Genomic DNA, 23,340 nt, shown 5'->3' with positions numbered 1-23,340 from the left:
AGAAAAAGTTACAAAAATATATATACATATATAATACATACACATATGTATATACTTATACAATACATATACATACATAGGTTTGTATACATATAGATGCATATATACATCGTATGTATATACAATTTAACAGCAGTTACAAAGAGAAAATCAGTGGATGATCTATGTTTTTTTTATTGCAGATCACCAAGAACAACAATATAATATGTTATGTAAACAACTATGAATCGACCCAAACTATTTTCAACAGAGATTCGATAACATGCCCATGAATATCAAGGGTACCAAGAACAAAGCACGTGTGGTATAAATCAGAAAAATATAGGAACGAAGAAGACAATAGAATCAACAATATTTAAGGCAAAGACAATATAGTAGGGAGAGATAATATAGAACCAGAACTAGCAATATAACCAGGTATTAAAAGAGACGATATAGGAAAGCAAGACATCGATAGAATAAACAGCACGATCGGAACCTTTCAAATAACCAAACGACAAGTTTTTCATATATAAAAAATAAAGAAGTGTAAAAGTATCTCCAACAAGATACTACGAACAATATTAAAATATTCTTGAAAATAAATGCGTATACAAACGCCCAACAAGAACACTTGAAACACTTGTGCACACAATGCACAACACAAACTCACAAATGCACAAATACGAACCCAAAAGTCATAAGTTCCACTAACACAAGCTTGGGCTATAATCCCAAAGCCTTGAAAAATACAATGGAGGAGAGCCCTTTATATAGGCTTGGAGAGACCCTTGGAGGGGCTCCCACATAGTCGTTGGAGCCCCTTCAACGGTTACAAATGTGACTGTTGGAGGGGCTCAATGACTAGTGGTGGGCCCCCCAAGGTACAAAGTACAAAGGGTGTAAAAAAGAAAAAAGAGAAAAATAAAAAAGGGAAAAAAATATAATACATATTCAAGAAATGAATATGCGCAAAAATGAGAAAAAGACTAAACTACCCCTATGACTAAATAATAGAAATATATATTATATATATATATAATAAGTAGATACATATATATTAATATATGTATATGTATTACCTTATATATATATAACATTACATGATTTGATCACATAATTTAACACCTCCCCTCAAACTTAGGGCAGGATGACCGAAAGTTTGCTAAGAAGGAAGTTGAAGCGCGCAGCACACAAAGCTTTAGTGAAGAAATCCACCAACTGATATTCTGATGTGACATATGGAAGGTCAATGACTCCTTTGAAATACACCTCACGAACATAATGACAATCCATTTCTATGTGTTTGGTCCGCTCATGGAAAGTGTGATTCTTAGCAATATAAATCGCACTTTTGTTGTCAGAGCATAGCTTGGTGGCCCTTCTATTGTGATCCCCATATCTTCCAGCAACTGATGGATCCGTACAATTTCCATAGCAGTAGTCGCCATGGCATGATATTCGGCTTCAGTTGATGATAGAAACACCTTTTACTTCTTCTTACATCTCTATGAAATCAACGAATCTCCTAAGAACACACAAAAACCAGTGGTAGAGTGACGGTTATTTGGGTCACCTCCCCAATCAGAGTCAGTATATGCAATTAATTTTAAATCATAGGAAGAGGACAAGAAAACTCCCTTATTTAGAGTGCCCTTTATGTATCTTACGACTCGTAAGATAGCATTCATGTGAACGGAGGTTGGTGCATGCTGAAACTGGCTTGCCGTATGAATTGCATGTGAGATATCTGGTCTTGTAATACTCAAATACATCAATGATCCTACAAGCTGCCTGTAGGGAGTAGGATCGGAGAGGAGAACACCATCATCAATCTTCATTTTAGCTCCTACTATAGCAGGAGTTCCACAAACCTTATTATCAGTAATACCTGACCTGTCAATAATCTCGGATGCAAGCTTAGTTTGAGACAAAAAATACCCTCTATAAGAGTAAGCTACTTCTATACCCAAAAAATAAGTTAGAAAATCCAAGTCAGACAACTTAAATTTATCTTTTAAAATTTATTTTATGCTTTTAACCCCTTTAGAATCACTTCTGGTTATAAGTATATCATCCATATATAGAAGTAAACTAACAATCCCTGTATTAGATTTCTTAACAAATAACGCAGTATCAGTAAAGCTAGATGAAAAACCATTTTCTATCATTACAGAGTTAAACCTATCGTACCAAGCCTTAGGGGCTTGTTTTAAGTCATAAAGGGCTTTCCTAAGGCGAAACACCTTCCCTTTGGGAGTCTTCATTACAGGTGGAGCATCCATGTAAACCTCTTCATTCAAATCATCATTCAGAAATGCATTCTTAACATCCATTTGATAGATGTTTCATTTGTTGATAGAAGCAACAAAGATGAGACATCAGACAGTTACCATTCGAGCAACGGGCGCAAAAGTTTCTTCATAGTCAATCCCATACTCTTGACTATACCTTTTAGCAACTAATCGAGCTTTGTATCTCTCCAGAGCTCTATCGCTCTTAGTCTTAACCTTAAATACCCAACGACAGCCTATGGTTTTCTTTCCAATAGGTAGAGTCTGAAATTCCCATGTCTCTGCTTTCCTAAGAGCAGTGAGTTCATTTTGCATAGCTTCTTTCCATTCTATACATTTTTTAGCTTCCTCAAAATTCCTTGGTTCAAAGTAGGAGTGAATAGCGCTAAGACAAGCCCTATATCTGGGTGAAAAAGAATCAAATGAGACAAACCTAGAGGGTACTCTTCTACTTCTCTCAGTTCTTCGTAGATCATCATTTGTTGAACTAAAACTACTAGGTTTACTGTATTTTTCAATAGCACTCCTGAAATGACTTCTATCCCTATGGATATATGTTATAGGTTCTCTTAAATCTTCTTTATTACTATGTTGAGGTACCAAGGGAAGAGGAGGGGAACTATCTTCATTTTCATTGATGTCATTAGGAGTAAAACCAGCATCACTATCCTCATTATCATCATCTTGAGCTAACATTTCAAATAAGAAAGAATAATCCATGTTATCTTCATAGGATTCACCTTTTTCAAAACCATTAACATTTTCCAGAAAACTCACATTTCTGGAGACATACAACTTATCATTCTTGATATCATAACAATGAAACCCCTTATGGGTTTCGGAATATCCAAGAAAAGCATAAAGAATCGCTTTAGGTGAGAGCTTATCGTTCTTATCAGTAAGAACAAAACATTTACAACCAAATAATCTTAATCGACTATAGTCAGGTTCTTTAGTATAGAGTTTTTCAAAAGACGAGATATTGTTCAAGTTTTTAGAGGGTAGCCGATTTATCAAATAAACAGATGCAAGAGCAGCTTCAGCCCAAAAAACTTTTGAGATGTTTTGAGAGACCAACAAAGTTCGGGTTGTCTCTATTATATGTCTATGCTTCCTTTCGGCTAACCCGTTTTGTTGAGGGGTTTTTGGACAAGATCTTTGGTGGAGAATCCCATAATTTTCAAGGTAGTTTTTGAAATCCTTTGAAAGGTATTCTCCACCTGAGTCAATTCTAAAAATTTTGAGATTCCCATTAAACTGATTCTTAATCATCATATGATAGGTTTTAAAAGTTGAAAAAACTTCATATTTGTGTTTAAGAAAATAAATCCAACAATATCTCATATAATCGTCAACAAAAATAACATAATAAGCAAATCCACCTTTTGATAAAACTGCTGCCGGACCCCATACATCAGAATGGACAATTTCAAACGGTCTAGTTGTAAACATAGATCTTTGAAAGAAAGGTAATTTTTTCATTTTCCCAAGTATATAATCATTACAAGTGAAATCACTTTTGCATAAACTTTTGACAAAAGGCAAATGGAAAATTTTTACAATATTTGGATGTCCAAGTCTTTTGTGCCATACATTAATATCTTTTTGGACAACATTACAAAAATGATTCTTTGGAACTTGCAGAGAATCGACATAGTAAAGATCACCCTTCCTAGAGCCTTCCACGATCAATCTCTCGGACTGGCGATCCTGTATCCAACATTTGTTAGATGAGAATTTTATATCGCACCCATGATTCGAGAGTTGAGAAACAAAAAGTAAATTTAAGTTTAATTTGGGTATAAATCTAATTTTTGGAATAAAGAATCATTGTTTTTCAAAGTTACCCATTCCTTTTACTTCAAGAGACGTTCCATCCGCGGTTAAAACAAATGATGGAAGGAGATTTTTTGTATACTCGAAAAAAGAATTAAAACTTGGAGTCATATGAAAGGAAGCACCTGAATCCAAAAGCCAAGAAGTCTTATTGGGGGGAGAGGAGGTTGACATGGCCCCACCAGAAGTGGCTCCTTTTAGAAGGGGTTAAAGAGCATCTACGATTTGTTGAAGAGAGAGAGCTTCATTTGAAGATGATGGGCCTTCTTGAGATGAAGTGGCCATGGCAAGAAGCTTTTTTAACTTTGGACACATGGGTTTGATGTGCTTCGGTTCCTTACAAAAGTAGCAAGTAAGCTTGCTATAGTCCCTCCTTCCTCCTTATCCACTTGGATTTTGGTTTTTGAAATGAGGAGGCTTGTATGTCTTTAAGTTGTTTCCCGGTAGTGAAACGGCATTTACACCTTCATTATCTTTATTATTTGAAGGTGTGGCTAATACACTTGGGGTATTCTTGCTTGTACTCATCCGAGTTTCTTCCCCACTTAACTTAGTTAATACATCTTCAAGAGGGGGAGAAGAAAAAGTGAATAAAAGAGAAGATCAAATTTGTTCGAATTCGGGCCTAAGCCCATTCAAAAAATTAAAAAATCTATCTTCTTCCAATTGTTTGTGACGAAACTCTATGGCTTCACCACTCCATTTGGGTTCGAGCATAGCAAGCTCATCCCAAATACAAGAGAGCTCGTCAAAGTACTCTCTAATAGATATTTCTCCTTGTTGAAGCGTTAGCGCCCTCTTTTGGAGATAGTATTTATGGGATAAATCCCTAGAGGAATACATCTTCTCAAGATATTCCCATGCTTGAGAAGCCTTCTTGAGCTTTATGATATTTGCATTGATTCTCGTTTCTACGGATGAAAATATCCAAGAGAGGATTTTAAAATTCTTCATTTCCCATTCTTCATGCTTTTTCGTATAGTCTTCAAGGGCCTTGGTTCTTTCATCTCATTCAAGAATCTTTATCTCTCCTCCTTCTATTAAAGTTATCTTGGGTTCCGGTTCGGGAATCGAGCCTTGGACTTAGCCCCAAAGCCCTTTTCCTTTGATGTGAGCTTCCATGTTACCGGCCTAAACATGATAGTTGGACCCATTGAGTTTGAACCCAAGAGAGAAATGGGAGTCTTTTTCACCCATTAGAGAGGAGAGATTATGAAAAACAATACGTACCTCAAAGGCTTTTCAACTCTTTCTTGACACAAGGGGCTTCTAAAATATTGCCCGAAGGAGATGATCCACTCCAAACTCCAATAGCTTGAAGGCACGTTTTTTGAGGCACTTCAAAAGAGAAGAAACACACGATCCTCCTTCTTCAAACAAGGCTCTGATACCATGTAAAAGTATCTCCAACAAGATACTACGAACAATATTACAATATTCTTGAAAATAAATGCGTATACAAATGCCCAACATGAACACTTGAAACACTTGTGCACACAATGCACAAATACGAACCCAAAAGTCGTAAGTTCCACTAATACAAGCTTGGGCTATAATCCCAAAGCCTTGAAAAATACAATGGAGGAGAGCCCTTTATATAGGGCTTGGAGAGACCCTTGGAGGGGCTCCCACATAGTCGTTGGAGCCCCTCCAACGGTCACAAATGTGACCGTTGGAGGGGCCCAACGACTAGTGGTGGCCCCCCAAGGTACAAAGTACAAAGGGTACAAAAAAGAAAAAAGAGAAAAATAAAAAAGCGAAAAAAATACAGTACATATTCAAGAAATGAATATGCGCAAAAATGAGAAAAAGACTAAACTACTCCTATGGCTAAATAATAGAAATATATATTTATATATATATAATAAGTAGATACATATACATATATATTAATATATGTATATGTATTACCTTACATATATATTAATATATGTATATGTATTACCTTATATATATATATATATATATATATATATATATATATATATATATATATATATATATATATATATATAACGTTACATGATTTGATTACATAATTTAACAGTAAGATGTCAAAATAGGGGCCAGAATAAATGGAAATAGAAGGAAGAGAACCAGCAACAAGTTTCTTGGGAAGAAAGATTAGAAGAAAAGAGGAAGAAGAATACCTTGAAGAGGAGAATATGGATCTCAATGGTCACGCAGATTTAGCAGTACTGATCCCTCATCATGGCCTTTTTTGATACCATGATAAACAGGGATTCTTAACCAGAATATCTGCTGAGAAGAAGAGAGAAGACGATATGTGTGGGGTTGCAATCTCCCAAGATTCCCAGTATGGGGTTCGTTCCCTTCTTTTCAATTTATATTAAACATAAACTGACGTTACATGACAAAAATACCCCTGTTAGTAACAAACAAAATACACAACAATAAAGGGCAGTATAGGTAACAGGAACATAACAAAAATATAATGGACTCAACACATGGTCTATGACTCAGATCTGAACATGTCTCAATAAGTTGTTAATGTGATTTCCTTTTTATTTTTCACTGTGTATGATTGCCTTTTTATTTATCACTGTGTATCAAAGCTAAGCTATCTTTTATGTTGATAGGTTGAAAATTAATAAAAAGGTTTCTAGCTTTCCTTTATTCCCTGAGACTGATACATGATATACTATTACAATATGCATCTATTGCCAGTTTACCCATTTAGCATTTTAGCAAGTTATTGCAGTACATTGTATGGTTCTGTCATGCGCTTCTTGACATTTCATGTTCTGCATAGAGACATGAATTTCAGGTAATGGTATAAATGCATGTACTAATTGTTTCTTCTCATTGTCAGGGGCTGCTAGACTCCCAGGGTTTCATGTATGTGTTGGGAGTGGAGGTGAAAGATTACTGCCAGAATGGTACACAGAGAAAGGTTGTGAACGCCATCTGCATGTTTATAATTGAATTAATTCCTTTGTCATGTACAGATGACAAATTATGCATAATGTCTAGTGAGACCAAAATCTTTTGTTGGAATCATAAAAAAGAGCTTCACAATTCTCTAGAATTAGGGATGTCAATGAATCATATTTTGTCCGATATCCAACCAAATTTGTTTCTGTTTAGATGCATTTGATAAGCCAAAACCATATCAGATTATAATTGGATGCATATATGATTTTGATTTTTTACTATCAAAACCAACAGATATCCAAATTTGATGGATATCTGAATCCATTTACATGTAAAAAAGTGGATCTGATATGCACTTTTCACCATCCGAATCCAGATTCGAATTTGAATCCATTTAGCCAACATTTGATTAGTCAAATATGGTATTGGCCTTATCTGATCCAAATCCGAAACATTTACATCCCTATCTAGAATTGACTGAACAAAATTTCCTTTTTGTTATGTTGCAACCAAGCTACTTATTTATGGTATATTGTTTTGTTGTTTACTTGTGTCAAATTTGAACCATGTAATATCTTCGAGTATTAGTTTGGTCTAGAAACATCTGAATTTTTCTAATGGTTTTTTTATATGGATACAGGTATTGAGCTCATTCTTAGCACTGAAATTGTGAAAGTGGACCTTGCTTCCAAGATCCTGATAAGTGCAGCGGGAATAACTTTCAAGTATGACATATTGCTCATTGCAACTGGTTCCACGGTATGCATGCGCAAAAGGGATTTTCTAGGGAGAAATATCTTTACTTTTGTGTTGGAACATACTCTCATTTTTCCTGTATAATATTGCCCGATTTCATTGGTCCATTAGCTTTATGGTGTTTGTGGCCTATGTTATTATGGTCTTTGAATTGCAGAAAGTATTGAAGAAATTAAAATTAAGCAAGATGTATAGAAGCAATGCCTGGGGAGATGGTGCTGACCCCTTCGTCCCAGGTTCGACTCCCACTGGTTGTGCGGGTACTTTTAACTGGTGGGATCTGTAAGGGTTTTGGTGTCAGTGACCCCACCCAGAGTTTACCTCATAGCGGGGTGGGCCCATTAAGTGACCCGGTTCTCGGTGAGGATTCCTCGTCAAGAAAAAGAAAATGTATAGAAGCAAACACATTGTTCCTTTTTGCTAGGAGGCTTATGTTTCATTACTCTTTTGACACTAAGTGGTTTTCTTATGTTAAGGTTACAACAAGTTCGTCTTCCAAAATATCTTTTAACCACTTATAACCGCCTATTATTCTCACCATCGAGTCACCGACTCACTTCTCCTTCACTTTTAAGATAAAGGAATTAAGATCACGACCAGAGTGAAGGAAGTGTTATATATATATATTTGTAATTTCGATGTATTGCCTGATAGGGGTATTTTGGTCTTTTCACTTATACAATAAGTTATTTATTAAAAACAACTTATTTTTCTTTTCATTTTTATTTTTCTTTTTTATCTTTTTATTTCTCCTTTTTGAGGTACCTTGGGGACCCCACCATTGGAGTCGTTGAGGCCCCCAATGGTCATAAATATGACCATTGGGAGCACCCCAACGACTCCAAGTGTGGGGAGCTCCCAAGGGCATTATCCCTTTGTGGATTTGTGTCCATTGTTGGACTTGTAAGTGTTCTACACTCGATATTTGTATTTCTACTTACTTCATTACATGGTATCAAAGCCATTTGGGTTCTCTTGATTTTGGAAGCCTCTCTTGTGATATTTAAATATCATGACAAAGGTACTATCATCCTCCTTGTCTCAATCTATCTCTTATCATCATGTAGCATGAATCAAGGGTGAAGCTCTTCTTAAGCTTAATGGATCAAACTACTTGATGTGGGCATTGACTATGGAGAATCACCTTAGGGGAAATAAGCTTTGGGGCTTTGTGATGGAAACTTCTCTTGAACCATCATTGAAGCTCACCAAAATCGAAGGTGTTGAAAAAGCTCTCATTGGAGAGGATCGCCTTAAAGCCATTCATGATCATCAAGTAAATGTAGAAGATTGGGAAAGTAACCACGCTAAGATTTTGGCGTGGTTTATGAACAATGTTGACATAAGAATTTGTGCCAACATTGCTAAGTTTAGAAGAGCCAATGAAGCTTGGTTCTTCCTTAAGGGTATGTATACCCAAAAGGATCTTGCTAGACAATATTTTTGTCAAGATAAAATTAGATCCACTAAGCAAGGGGACATGTGTGTCCATGATTATTTTAGTACTTTGTTCCTTCTTTGGGATGAATTAGCTCTTTTTGAGCCTAAATGAGTGGCTCTCGAAGACATTGAAACGAGAAAAAAGCAAATTGAAAAAGAGCACTTTTTTTAATTCCTTCTTGGTCTAAGACCGAAATTTGAACAAGTGAGGACATCTCTTCTTCATAGAAGCAAAGCTATGCCTATTGAAGATGCTCTTACCGAAGTATGCCAAGAAGAAACCCGTCTTGGCATGACTCAAAAGAGTGATGATATTTTGGTCGTTATTAGGCCGGGTTCCAATGTAAAAACTTATAAGTCACCTCACTTTGCCAAAACTAATAACTATAAAAATGGACCCAACTATAATAGTGGTTATAGGAACAGTGTTACTTGCCATTATTGTAATGAACCGGGACATATTAGACCGGTATGTCCTAAGCTTAAGGGTAAAGTTGCTTCCATTGGTGAAATCACACTTAAGAAAGAAGAAACAAGAAAAAATGGAGATATTAAAGATACACTTAATCAAATATCAGAGGTACCTCAACAACTTCTCAAATCATCTTCAACTTTGGGTGTTGCCATTGCATCGTCCTCATCTCCTCCGAGTATGTGGATTCTTGACTCGGGTGCCTCTTTTCATATGACACCTCATAAGAATGTTATTTCTAAAGTTTATTCTAATTCTTTCTCATCTTATGTTTGCTGATTGAACTTCTTTGAAAATAGAATTGAAACACTTGTTTCCAAACATTCTCAAAATTTTTTAGTTCCAAAAATAAATTTAAATCTCTTTTCCGTCTGTCAATTTTTTGATCATGGTTGCAAAATCTCTTTTTCACCTAAAAATTGCACTGTGTAGGATCTCTAGTCAGGAAAGCTGATTGGGCAAGGCCATCGGAGAGACGATCTTTATTTTATGGATTTTGTCTTTTTCATCCAAGTCATTTTGTAATTTTGTAAATGTCAAAAGTATTGATGTTTGTCATAAGAGACTTGTCCACCCTAGCTTTTCAAAGATGTCTCTTTTCTCCTTTTTGGGAAATATATGTAATGAAAAAGACATAGCTTGTAAAGATTGCATTTTTGGAAAAATGAAAGCAATTCCCTTTTCCTAAAGAACTTTTGTGTCTACACGGCCTTTTGAATTAGTACATTCGGATGTATGAGGTCCTTCACCTGTCATATCAAAATGAGGTTACTCATATTATGCAATTTTCGTTGATGATTTCACTAGGTATACATGGATTTATTTTCTAAATCATAAATCCGATGTGTTCTTTTTCTTTAAAGAATTCCATATAATGATTCAAAATCAATTCTTAAGCAATCTTTCTATTCTAAGAACGGATTTGGGAGGAGAATATATGTCTAATGATTTTCAAAACTACTTAAAACAAAATGAAATTTGTCATCAAAGGTCTTATCCTAGAACTCTACAAAAAAATGGTTTAGCGGAGAGAAAACATAGACATATAATAGAAACTAGTAGGACTCTATTAATTTCCAAGAATATTTCAAAAACTTGTTGAGCCGAAGCCGTTCTAACTTCAACTTAATTAATATAACTCCTTCAATCTAATTAAACAATGTTTCTCCATTTGAAAAACTTTTTAAAATGACTATGGATTTTAAAAGGCTAAGAATCTTTGGTTATAGGTGTTATGTTCTTACTCATAAAAATGATAAACTTTCTTCAAAAGCCATTGAGTGTGTTTTCTTGGGCTATGGAGAAAATAAAAAAAGATACCGATGCTTTGATCCAATAAATAACAAACTTTATATTTCAAAGGATGTTTCTTTTATTGAAAATGAAAATAGGTTTGAGAGTAAAGAATCAAGAGAAAACATTGATTATTCATTTCTATTTGATTTATTACTAAGAAATGATATGTTTAACTCTATTGAGGTTTTTGAATCCTTTGACAATGGTTCTAATAATGAACATTCTCTTGATAATAATGATAGTAATCAACATGAGAATTTGAATGAACATATATCAAGTAATACACATGTGTATACTAGACGGGGAGAAGGTAATCAACCGTGTGCTCTTGACAAATTCTCTCAAAACATACCTTTATAAGAATCCCAACCTAGAAAATCAAATCATATTTCTAATGCACCAAGTAGATTTGTATCCTATGAATCTTTCTGTCCAAATTTTAGAGCATGTTTAATAACCCTTCACTCGTACTATGAACCATCTCATTATAATGATGCCAAACAATATTCTCATTGTAATGAAGCTATAAAATTTAAACTTAATGCTCTTGAGAAAGCCAACACATGGGAAATTGTTAATCCTCCTCTAGGTAAGAAACCTATAGGATGTAGATGGGTGTTTAAAGTAAAAACCAAAAGTGATGGGTCGTTAGAAAGATATAAAGCAAGGTTAGTTGTCAAAGGGTATGCTCAAGAATATGAAATAGATTATGATGAAACCTTTGCCCCGGTTGCTCGAATGACAAGTGTTCAAGCTCTTATTGCCATTGCGTCTATTAAACAATGACTTATTTATCAATTAGATGTTAAAAATGCTTTTTTGAATGACGATCTTGGTAAGAAAGTTTACATAGAACCCCCTATTAGGGTGAATTTAAATGAAAAAGTTTCAAAATTAAAAAAGACATTGTATGATCTTAAACAATCTCTTAAGGCTTGGTATGACAAATTCAGTAATGTGTTAATTAATTTGGGATTTATCTTTTGCTATACTGACACTGCTCTCTTTGTTAATAAAACATGTGACACTATTGTGAATATCTTTCTATATGTTGATGATACGATCATCATAGGAAACAACAAAGGAGTAATTGAAATTAAAACAATTTTAAAGAAAACTTTTGATATGTCTGACTTGGGTTTCTTGAGATATTTTTTAGGCATTGAAGTGACCTACTCACATAGAGGATACATTCTCTATCAAATGAAATTAGTTGTTGATATTTGTGCTAAGTCGGAGATCTCAGATGAAAAGAAGGTGGAGACTCCAGAAGTTATAAATGCAAAATTAAGACTTGAAAATGGTGTTCTACTTGAAGATCCTACTCCATATCGTCAATTAATTGGATATCTTACTTATCTCTTCATCACCCGACCGGATATTGCTCATGCTGTTCATGCGACAAGCCAGTTTTAGCATGCTCCTACCACTGTTTACATGACAGTAGTAATGAGAATTGTGCGATATATTAAAAACACTATTTCAAAAGGGCTTTTCTTATCCTCTTCATCATCTTTTGATTTAACTGCTTATACTGGTGCTGATTGGGGAGGTAATCCCAATGATAGAATCTTAACTACTAGTTTTTGTATTTTTTTAGGAGATTAGCTAATTTCTTGAAGGTGCAAGAAACAACAAAAGGTATCTTTATCATCAACTGGAGTCGAATATCGTGTCATGGCTACTACAACAATGGAGATTGTGTGGCTTAAAAGTCTTCTCAGTGATATGTGTATCATTATCTTAACTCCATCGAAGATGTGTTGTGACAATAAAAGTGCAATCTACAATACAAGCAATCAATGTAATGAAGTATGCAAAAATCTAATACAAGAATGTTAATGCATTCACAATGTCCAATAATGGACAAACACAGGCACAAGAGAGATAGTAAAGAAGTCCACTAAGAGACAATACAAAAAGCCTTTAAAAGGCTACACACATAAGAGCTTTATTGAATGAGAGCTCATCAACTTAAGAATACAAGGGGAAAACACCCCTATTTGTACATAAAGAGAGTGCGGAAAAAGAGAGCCATTGGGGGCTCCCACATGTTATTGTTGGGAGTCTTGGGACCCACCAACGGTCATATTTATGATCGTTGGGGGGATCCCAACAACTGTAACGTGGGACCCCCAATGCATATTAAAAAATAAAAATAAAAGAAAAGAAAAAATAAACTACCTATTAAAATAGTTATTTCTAGAAACAACTATATAAAATAACCAAAATACCCCTATCGGGTATTTTATATATATATATATATATATATATATATATATATTTTAACACCCCCCTGAACTTTACTGGAGATAACCGAAAGTTTGCTAAGAAGAAAAATAAAAAGGGGAGCAGGAAGAGCTTTAGTAAAGAAGTTCGCCAACTGATACTCTGATATGACATATGACAGGGTAACCGTTCCTCTTAGATATTCATCACGTACATAGTGACAGTCCATCTCTATATGTTTGGTGCGCTTATGGGAGGTGTGATTGTTGGCAATATAAATTGTACTTTTGTTATCGCAGCAAAGCTTCGAAGGACCGGAGATGTCTACTCCCATATCTTTGAGAAGACTTTGTAACCAAATGAATTCTATAGTGGTAGTTGTCATAGCCCGATATTCAGCTTCAGTAGAGGATAGAGAGACTTTTTGCTGCTTCTTGCATTTTTCGGCAATCAGAGAATCTTCTAAAAAGACAAAAAAAACCAGTAATTGAGATTCTATCATTAAGGTTTCCTCCGCAATCGGCATTAGTATAAGCAAGTAAATTTAGTAAAGAGGATGAGAATATAAATAGCCCTTTAGTGATGATATTCTTGAGGTATCTGACGATTCTTAGCACAACACTCATGTGGACAGTTGTAGGAGCATGCAGAAACTGGCTAGCAGAGTGAACAACATGAGCAATATCTGGTCTGGTAATGGTTTGATAGGTGAGAGATCCAATGAGTTGTCTGTAGGGTGTGGAATCTTCTAGAAGAGTCCCATCCTCCAGTTTTAATTTAACATTGATCACTTCAGGAGTTTTCACTTTCTTATCATCTGAAATTCCAGATTTAGTATATATATTTACAACAAGTTTCATTTGAGAAAGTATATATTCACGGGGAGAGTATGCAACTTCAATTCCTAAAAAATATCTTAAGAATCCTAAGTTAGACATATCAAAATTATCTTTTAACATATTTTTAACATTACGAACACCAATTTGATCATTTCCTGTTATAATCATGTCATCTACATAGAGCAGAAGAATAACAATACTAGTTCCTGCATTTTTCACAAAGAGAGCAGTGTCAGTATAACATGAACGAAAGCCCAAACTAGTCATGACCAGAGTTACCAGTCGAGGAAGCGGAAGCGGGAAGCGGGAAGCGATACGGGAAGCGGGAGCGGGAAACAAGGCACTTTCAAAAATTTAGGAAGCGGGGAAGCGTGGGACTACTTAGACGAAAATTACGAATCGTCTCGGAAGCGAGGGGGAAGCGAAAAAATGAAAAAAATGGCGAAGCGAGGGAGAAGCGCGTTTCTCATAAAAGGGAAACACACTTCCCATAAAAGGGAAGCACACTTTCCAAAAAAGGGGGACGCTTCCCCCATGCATTTCGAAAGCGCGACGTTTCGCGCTTCTGAAGCGCGTATCGAGGAAGCGCGCTTCCCCATACGCCTAGGCGCTTCTGGTAACTCTGGTCATGACATCACTCAATCTATCATACCAAGCCTTGGGAGCCTGCTTAAGACCATATAATGCTTTTAGAAGTTTAAGAGTTTTTCCTTGCTCAATGTTAAATCCTAACGTAGGATCCATATAGACTTTTTCATTTCGGTTTTCATTAGGAAAAGCATTTTTAACATCCAATTGATATATAGGCCATTTTTTAGTTGATGTTACAACTATTAAGGTCTTAACTTTTAAAATGTGTATATATAATATATATATATATATATATATATATATATCTAATTTTCATTTTTTATGTTTATCTAAATACCCGATAGGGGTATTTTGGCAAATTACTCTGTACTTTTTGTTTTTAGGATTTTATTTTTTCTTTCTTTTTTATCTTTTTCTTTTTTTCTTTTTTGTATTATTGTAATTGGACCACAAAGGGGCCCCACCCATCTAGTCGTTAGGGCCCCAACGGTCACATTTATGACCGTTGGGGCTCCCAACGACTAGAAGGGAGCCCCTTGTGGTTCCTTTTGTAATTACATGGGTTTTTCAACCCACTTATCTCTCTTCTTGAATAATATTTTTGCCTTTTAGGCACTTTACCGCTTAGTGGGTTATTTATGCACTTTATGTGCTTGTGTTTTTGACTCGTTGCTTGACTCTTTTAAAGAGTTCTTTGTATTCTTGGTGCTTTCGCTATTTTCATTACATGGTATCAGATCCATTGGATTTTCAATATTCTTGAAAGATCTTTATAGCTCTTCATATTCTATCTTTTCCGTCATCAATGGAGCATGAATCAAGAGTTGAGCTCTCCTTTAAACTCAATGGTGCAAACTATCTTATGTGGGCATCGACTATGAAAATCATCTAAGAGGTAAGAAGTTGTGGGGCTTTGTGATGAACTGTAACGTCCCGAAATTTTTAACCCAAATTTATGTGATTTTTTTTTTCAGTGGAAAGAAGAACCAATATAGGGTTAAACATTTGTTAAAATATATGTAATATATATTTATATTTATATATATCTATCTATATATAAATATATTTAACAGTCACTACCCGATAAGGGGTAGTTTTGTAATCTCGCCCAATAGGGGCATTTTAGACTTTTCCTTTTCTTCATTTTCCCTTTTTCCTTTTTCTATTTTTTCCTTATTTCTTTTTTTCTTTTTTGTTTCTTTTTGTGCATTTAATGCACAGCCATTGGGGGCCCCAACAAAGAGTCGTTGGGCCCCCAACGGTCACAATTGTGACCGTTGGGAGCCCAACGACTCCTTGTTGGGACTCCCAATGGTCCCTCTCTCTTGCTTTTCTCTAACTCTCCCTCACTCCTCTCTTGCCTATAAATAAGTGGGGTCTCCCCCTTTGTAATGCGTGGCTTCTTCAAGCCCTTTAGTGCATTTATAAGATTTTATGCTTTCTAGCCATTATTGGCTTTTGTGTATGTCCTCTTTTGGACTTGTTCTTTGATTTCTATGTGTGAATGTCCATTGTAGGACATACATTTCTTTTCCGCATATTTCATTACATGGTATCAGAGCCTTGGTTGTGCTCTTGATTCATATAGCTAGTTGTCTTGTTTTCTCTCTCTCTTTGTTTGTCCTCCATTCTTGATTATATAATGGAAGGAGAACAAAAGATTGATCTCTCATTCAAGCTTAATGGTACTAACTACATGATGTGGGCCGCCGCCATGGAGAACAACCTCAAAGGTAAAAAGCTTTGGGGATATGTTATGGGCACCATTAGGGAACCTCAACTTCAACTTACAAAAATTGATGGTGATCAAGAAAAAGCTCTAGAAGGAAATGCTCACATGAAGGCTATTGAAGATCACCAATCCAAGGTAGAAGATTGGGAAAGTAAGCATGCAAAAATTCTTGCATGGTTCATGAACAACGTGGAGCTAAAGATTTGCGCCAACATTGCTAAATTCCGCCTAGCAAATGAAGCATGGTTCTTTATGAAAGGTATGTATACCCAAAAAGACCTTGCTCGTCATTTTTTTATCCAAGAAAAAATCCGTACCATTAAGCAAGGTGAAGTGAGTGTAAGAGATTTACTATAGCACTCTTGGACCTTTATGGGATGAGCTATCCCTTCTTGAACCCAAATGGCTATCAAGTGAAGATGTGAAAATGAGAAGAGAACAAATGGAGAAAGAACACTTTTTCCAATTTTTACATGGGCTTAGGCCCGAATATGAACAAATTAGGTCCTCCCTTCTTCATAGATCAAAACCGCTTCCATTGGAAGATGCCATAGCCGAAATATGCCAAGAAGAAATGCGTCTTGGCATGATTAAAGGAGGAGATGAAGTTCTTGCCGTGTCTAAACCCGGCAATCATATGAAAGCTTATAAGCCTCCACACTTTGGGAGGCAAAATAACTATAATGGCAATTATAGGAAAGCCATTTGCCATCATTGTCAAGAACCAGGTCATATAAGACCTAATTGTCCAAAGATAAATGAACCTCCAAAAGGTAAAGTTGCTATTATTGAAGAAATCCCACAAAAGGAGGAGCCAATGAAAGGGAAATAGTCATTTTCCCTTGCTCAACTATCCGAAGCACTTCAAATTCTACTCAAATCGCCATCAACTTCGGGAGCCGCCATTGCCTCTTCTTCTCCTCCAGGTACGCCTTCTTGGATTCTTGATTCTGGAGCATCTTTTCATATGACCCCTATTGAAAATGGACTATCCAATGTATGTAGCAACTCCAAAAATTCTTTTGTTTCCACCGCCGATGGTACCGCTTTACAAGTTAAAAGTTTTTGAACCTTAGACTTTTCAAAAGATTTTTTTGTACCAAATGTAAGAGTAGTACCTCAACTTAATTTAAATCTTTTATCTGTCTCTCAAATATGTGATCATGGATGTGAAATCTCCTTCTCAACCAAGGATTGCTCTATACAGGATCTCCAGTCCGGGAAGCGGATTGGGCAAGGCCATAGGAGGGGAGATCTCTACTACATGAACAATTTGAAACTTCCCACTAAATCATTTTGTAATCATATCCAAGATAAAATTAGGTTAGCCACTTGGAACATAGGGTCTTTAACTGGTAAGTTGGTAGAGTTAGTAGATGTTATGTGTAGGAGAAAGATTGATATTTTATGTCTTCAAGAGACCAAATGGGTAGGTGAGAAAGCTAAAGTGATAGAACCTTGGGGATATAAGATTTGGTATACAGGAATAAATAGGAATAGGAATGGAGTAGGGATTGCTATGAGTCGTCAGTTTATAGATAATGTAGTTGAGGTCCGTAGGAAGGGTGATAGAATTTTACTTATTAAATTAGTATTAGGTACGGATATTATTAATATTATTAGTGTTTATGCACCTCAAGTAGGTTTAGATGATTCCATTAAGCATCAATTTTGGGAAGATTTAGATGGAGTAGTACAAGAGACATCTTATGGAGAAAAGCTTTTCATCGGCGGTGACCTTAATGGACATGTAGGCATTAGTAGGGATGGATTTGAGAATATCCATGGAGGCTATGGTATAGGAGAAAGAAATGAAAGTGGAGAAAGGATTTTAGATTTTTGTTTGTCCTATGATATGATCTTAGCAAACACTTGGTTTAGGAAGAGGGAGTCTCACCTAGTAACATTTAAAAGTGGGGTTAATACGAGTCAGATAGATTTTTTCCTACTTAGAAAGAGAGATAGGGGTTGTTGCATCGATTGTAAGGTTATACCAGGAGAAAGTGTAGCTACACAACATAGAGTCTTAATTTTAGATCTTAGAATTAGACAATGCCGCAAAAGGGATAGACATAGGATAGATCCTAGAATTAAGTGGTGGGCACTGAAAGGAGCTAAACAAGGAATGTTTGTAGAGCAGGTAGTTAAGGAAGTTGATTGGTGTCTCGAGGAGGATTCAGAATCAATGTGGAATAAGATAGCGGGTGGTATGAGAAAAGTAGCTAAGGAGGTATTGGGTGAGTCTAAAGGCGGTGCACTACTAGGTAAGGATACATCATGGTGGAACGAGGATGTCAAATTAGCTATTAAGGTTAAAAGAGAGTGTTATAGAAATCTAAGTAAGAGTCGTGATAATGAGAATTTGGAGAAGTATATGATAGCAAAGAAGGAAGCTAAAAAAGTTGTTCGAAACGCGAGGGCTAAGGTATATAAGGAGGTTTATGACAAGTTGGATACCAAAGAAGGCGAGAAGGATATTTATAGGCTTGCAAAGATGAGAGATAGGAAATCGAAGGATTTGGGTATGGTTAGATGTATCAAAGATGAAACACAAAGGGTTTTAGTCAAAGATGAGGAGATTAAGGAGAGATGGAAAGATTATTTTGATAAGCTATTTAATGATAGTCATGCTCAAGATCTTGGAGACTTCTCCATTCCTTTTCATGAGATAAATCGTGACTTCATGCGCAAGATTCAAAAGAAAGAAATTGCAGAGGCTTTGAAGAAAATGAAATCAAGAAGGGCAGTTGGCTCAGATGGTATACCTATCGAGGCTTGGAAATGCTTGGGAGAGAAAGGTTTAGAATGGTTGACAAATCTTTTTAACTTGATTTGGCGAACAAATAAGATGCCTAATGAGTGGAGGAAGAGTACTTTGGTGCCTTTATATAAGAATAAGGGTGATATACAAGATTGCACAAACTATCGTGGTATAAAACTCATGAGTCATACTATGAAACTTTGGGAGAGGGTGATTGAGTCTAGGTTGAGGAAGGTTGTCATGATATCGGAGAATCAATTTGGTTTTATGCCTGGAAGATCAACTATGGAAGCTATACATCTTCTTAGACAACTTATTGAAAGATATAGAGAGAGGAACAAAGATTTGCATATGGTTTTTATTGATTTATCGAAGGCATACGATAGAGTACCTAGGGACGTTCTCTGGTGGACAATGATGAAGAAAGGTGTTTCTCTCAAGTACATTAGTATAATTAAAGATATGTATGAAGGAGTAGTAACCAATGTCCGCACTTGTGGAGGGGTGACAACCAATTTTCCGATAACGGTTGGGTTACATCAAGGATCTGGTTTAAGCCCTTTCCTATTTGCGATAGTGATGGATGAGCTTACGAGATCAATTCAAGAAAATGTACCGTGGTGTATGTTGTTTGCTGATGATATTGTTTTGATTGATGAGTCTAGAGCTGGGGTTAATGCTAAGTTAGAATTATGGAGACAGACATTGGAAGCTAGAGGTTTTAAGTTGAGTAAGAGTAAGACTGAATATATGGAATGTCGGTTTAGTAAGCAACGAAGTAGTGATGGGAGTGTAGTGAAGCTTGGTGAGCAAGATATACCGGTGAATGATTATTTCAAATATTTGGGATCCATCATTCAAAAGTATGGAGAAATTGATGGAGATGTAAATCATAGGATAAAGGTTGGGTGGATGAAATGGAAAAGTGCTACTGGAGTGTTGTGCGATCGTAGAATGCCATTGCGGTTGAAGGGAAAGTTTTATAGGACGACTATTAGACCCGCTTTACTATATGGTACAGAATGTTGGGCTGCCAAGAGACATCATATTCAAAAAATGAGTGTAGCTGAGATGCGGATGCTTAGATGGATGTGTGGAAATACAATAAAAGATAAGATTCGGAACGAAGAGATACGTAAGAAGGTAGGTGTTGCACCCATTGAAAATAAGATGCGAGAGAATCGTTTACGGTGGTTTGGACATATTCGGCGAAGGCCTAATGATGCTCCAGTTAGAAGGTTGGAGAAATGGGAAAATATATTAGTTAAAAGAGGTCGGGGTAGGCCTAGGAAGACTTGGATGGAGATGATAGGAAAGGATATGAATGCTTTGAACCTCACCGAGGACATGGCGTTGGATAGAAATGATTGGAGGAAAAGGATTCATGTGGAAGACCCAAAATGAATTTCTTTTTTGGTTCATATCGCTGCCCCAATTGTTTTGAGATGAAGGCGTAGTTGTTGTTGTTGTTGTTGTATCCAAGATAAAAATATAGAAACTTGGCATCAAAGACTTGGACATCCCAGCTTCTCAAAAATGTACTCCTTTCCTTTTGGAAAGAAATTTTGTAATGAGAAACATTTTGTTTGCAAGAGTTGTATTTTTGGAAAAATGAAATCTACCCCCTTTCCAAAGAGAACATTTGTGTCCAAAAGACCCTTTGAATTAGTTCATTCGGATGTTTGGGGTCCTTCTCCGGTCATATCAAAAGGAGGATACTCATATTATGTTACTTTCATTGATGATTTCACTCGATATGTGTGGATCTATTTTCTCAATCTAAAATCCGAAGTTTTTAATTTCTTTAAAAAATTTCATATGATTGTCAAGAATCAATTTTCAACTAATATCTCTATTCTTCGATTCGATTCCGGTGGAGAATATATGTCAAATGAATTTCAAGAATATTTGGAAACCAATGAAATTTGTCATCAAAGGTCATGTCCTAGGACTCCCCAACAAAACGGTCTAGCCGAGAGAAAGCATAAACACATCTTGGAAACCACTAGGACTCTTCTCATCTCCAAAGAAATTCCAAAATGTTATTGGGCCGAAGCCGCCTTAACCTCCACTTATTTGATAAATAGAATGATATCCTCATCCCTACAAAGTATATCTCCATATGAAAAACTTTTTGAAAGAACACCCGACTTTAATAGATTAAGAATTTTTGGGTGTAAGTGTTTTGTCCTTACACATAAAAGAGATAAGTTATCTCCCAAAGCTATCGAATGTGTGTTCTTAGGATACAGAGAGAATTAAAAAGGTTTTAGGTGCTTCGATCCCAAAAGTAACAAACTATATGTATCCAAAGATGTTACCTTTTTAGAAAATGAGAACGGCTTTGAGAAAAATAAAGATATTGATGAAAGCGAATATGCTTTCTTATTTGATTTTCTTTCTCAAGAAGATGTGACTCCTCACGTAGAGGATGTTCCTAATGATTTAGAGGATACTCCTCTTAGTAATGTTGAAAATGGAATTAATGATTTTGAAAATAGGTCAATTCAAACCTATACAAGGTGTGGTCAAGAAACTCCCATAAGCGCTTTAGAAAAATATTCTCAAAGTTCCAACATAGAAGAAACCTCTTTAAGGAGATTTAGCCGAATCTCCAATCCTCCTAATAGGTTTGTTTCCTATGAGTCCCTAACACCTAAATATAGGGCATGCCTAATTGCATTACACTCTTATCATGAACCATCACACTATAATGAAGCCAAAAACATTCCTCAATGGGTTGAAGCCATGAAACTAGAACTTAGTGCTCTTGAAAAGGCTAAAACTTGGGAAATAACTTCATTACCCACGGGAAAGAAGTCTATTGGATGTAGATGGGTCTTTAAAATTAAAACTAAAAGTGATGGGTCATTAGAACGTTATAAAGCTAGGTTGGTAGCCAAAGGATATGCTCAAGAGTACGGAGTATACTATGAAGAAACCTTCGCTCCCGTAGCTAGAATGACTAGTGTTAGGACTCTTATTGCGGTTGCATCTGTTAAAAAATGGCCTATCTATTAATTGGATGTTAAGAACGCATTTCTTAATGGTGAACTAAGTGAAGAGGTCTACATGGATCCTCCACCAGGAGTATCTATTGGTGAAAACAAAATTCTTAAACTAAAAAAGGCACTTTATGGGTTAAAACAAGTTTCAAAGGCTTGGCATGATAGATTTAACAATGTAATTACTAGCCTAAATTTTCGTTCATGTTATACTGACACTGCGTTATTTGTGAAAAGTGCAGGGTCCTTTGTAGTTATTCTACTACTATATGTTGATGATATGATCATCACTGAAAGTGATGAGCAAGGAATCCATGATATTAAGAAAATTTTAAAAGAACATTTTGACATGTCTGACCTTGGTTTCTTAAGATATTTTTTAGGTATTGAAGTTGCATATTCACCCCGAGGGTATATTCTATCACAAATGAAACTTGCTGCTGACATTTGTTCTAAGTTTGGAATTTCGGATGATAAGAAGACAGAAACCTCTAAGGTTATCAATGAAAGCTAAGGCTGGAAGATGGGACACTTCTTGAGAATCCTACTCCCTATCGTCAACTCGTTGGGTCTTTGACATACTTATCCATCACTCGGCCAGACATAGCTCATGCAGTTCACTCCGTCAGTCAGTTTCAACATGCACCTACAACTGTGCACATGAGTGCAGTCTTAAGGATTGTCAGATACATTAAAAACACCATAACTAAGGGAGTTTTTCTTTCCTCCTCATCATCCCTTGATTTAATTGCTTATACAAATGCTGATTCGGGAGGAAATCCCAATGATAGAGTCTCAACCACTGGTTTTTGTATTTTCTTAGGTGACTATGATTTCTTGGAGATGCAAGAAGCAGCATAAAGTATCATTGTCCTCAACTGAAGCGAAATATCGAGCAATGGCCACTACAACCATGGAGCTTGTGTGGCTTAGAAGTCTCCTCTGTGATATGGGCATCATCATCTCAATTCCTTCGAAGATGTGTTGCGATAACAAGAGTGCTATCTATATTGCAAGCAACCACACCTTCCATGAGCGTACTAAACACATTGAGATGGATTGGCGGACTTCTTCACCAAAGCTCTTGCTGCTCCTCGTTTCATGTTTCTTCTCAACCAGCTTTCCGTTGTATCCCCGTAAAGCTTGAGGGAGGGTGTTAAAATATATGTAATATATATATATATATATATTTATATATATATATATATCTATATA

General features: G+C 35.9%; 1 protein-coding gene across 1 annotated transcript in view; it reads left to right on the top strand.

Moving 5' to 3' along the window:
• The window catches only part of LOC149812100 (monodehydroascorbate reductase 3, cytosolic-like), a 74,481-nt gene that overhangs the window by 27,563 nt on the left and 23,578 nt on the right, over positions 1-23,340 (top strand). The window contains exons 4-5 of the mRNA XM_089992679.1: positions 6,943-7,023; positions 7,645-7,763. Of these exons, the coding sequence (XP_089848805.1) occupies positions 6,943-7,023; positions 7,645-7,763 (200 nt within the window). The remainder of the gene's footprint in view (positions 1-6,942; positions 7,024-7,644; positions 7,764-23,340) is intronic.

This window comes from Nuphar pumila, chromosome 17 (assembly GCF_984573655.1).
Source record: "Nuphar pumila chromosome 17, dmNupPumi1.hap1.1, whole genome shotgun sequence".
NCBI classification, from domain to species: Eukaryota; Viridiplantae; Streptophyta; class Magnoliopsida; order Nymphaeales; family Nymphaeaceae; genus Nuphar; species Nuphar pumila.
The sequence above is the reverse complement of the archived record's forward strand: the minus strand, read 5'-3'. Positions and strand labels throughout refer to the sequence as shown.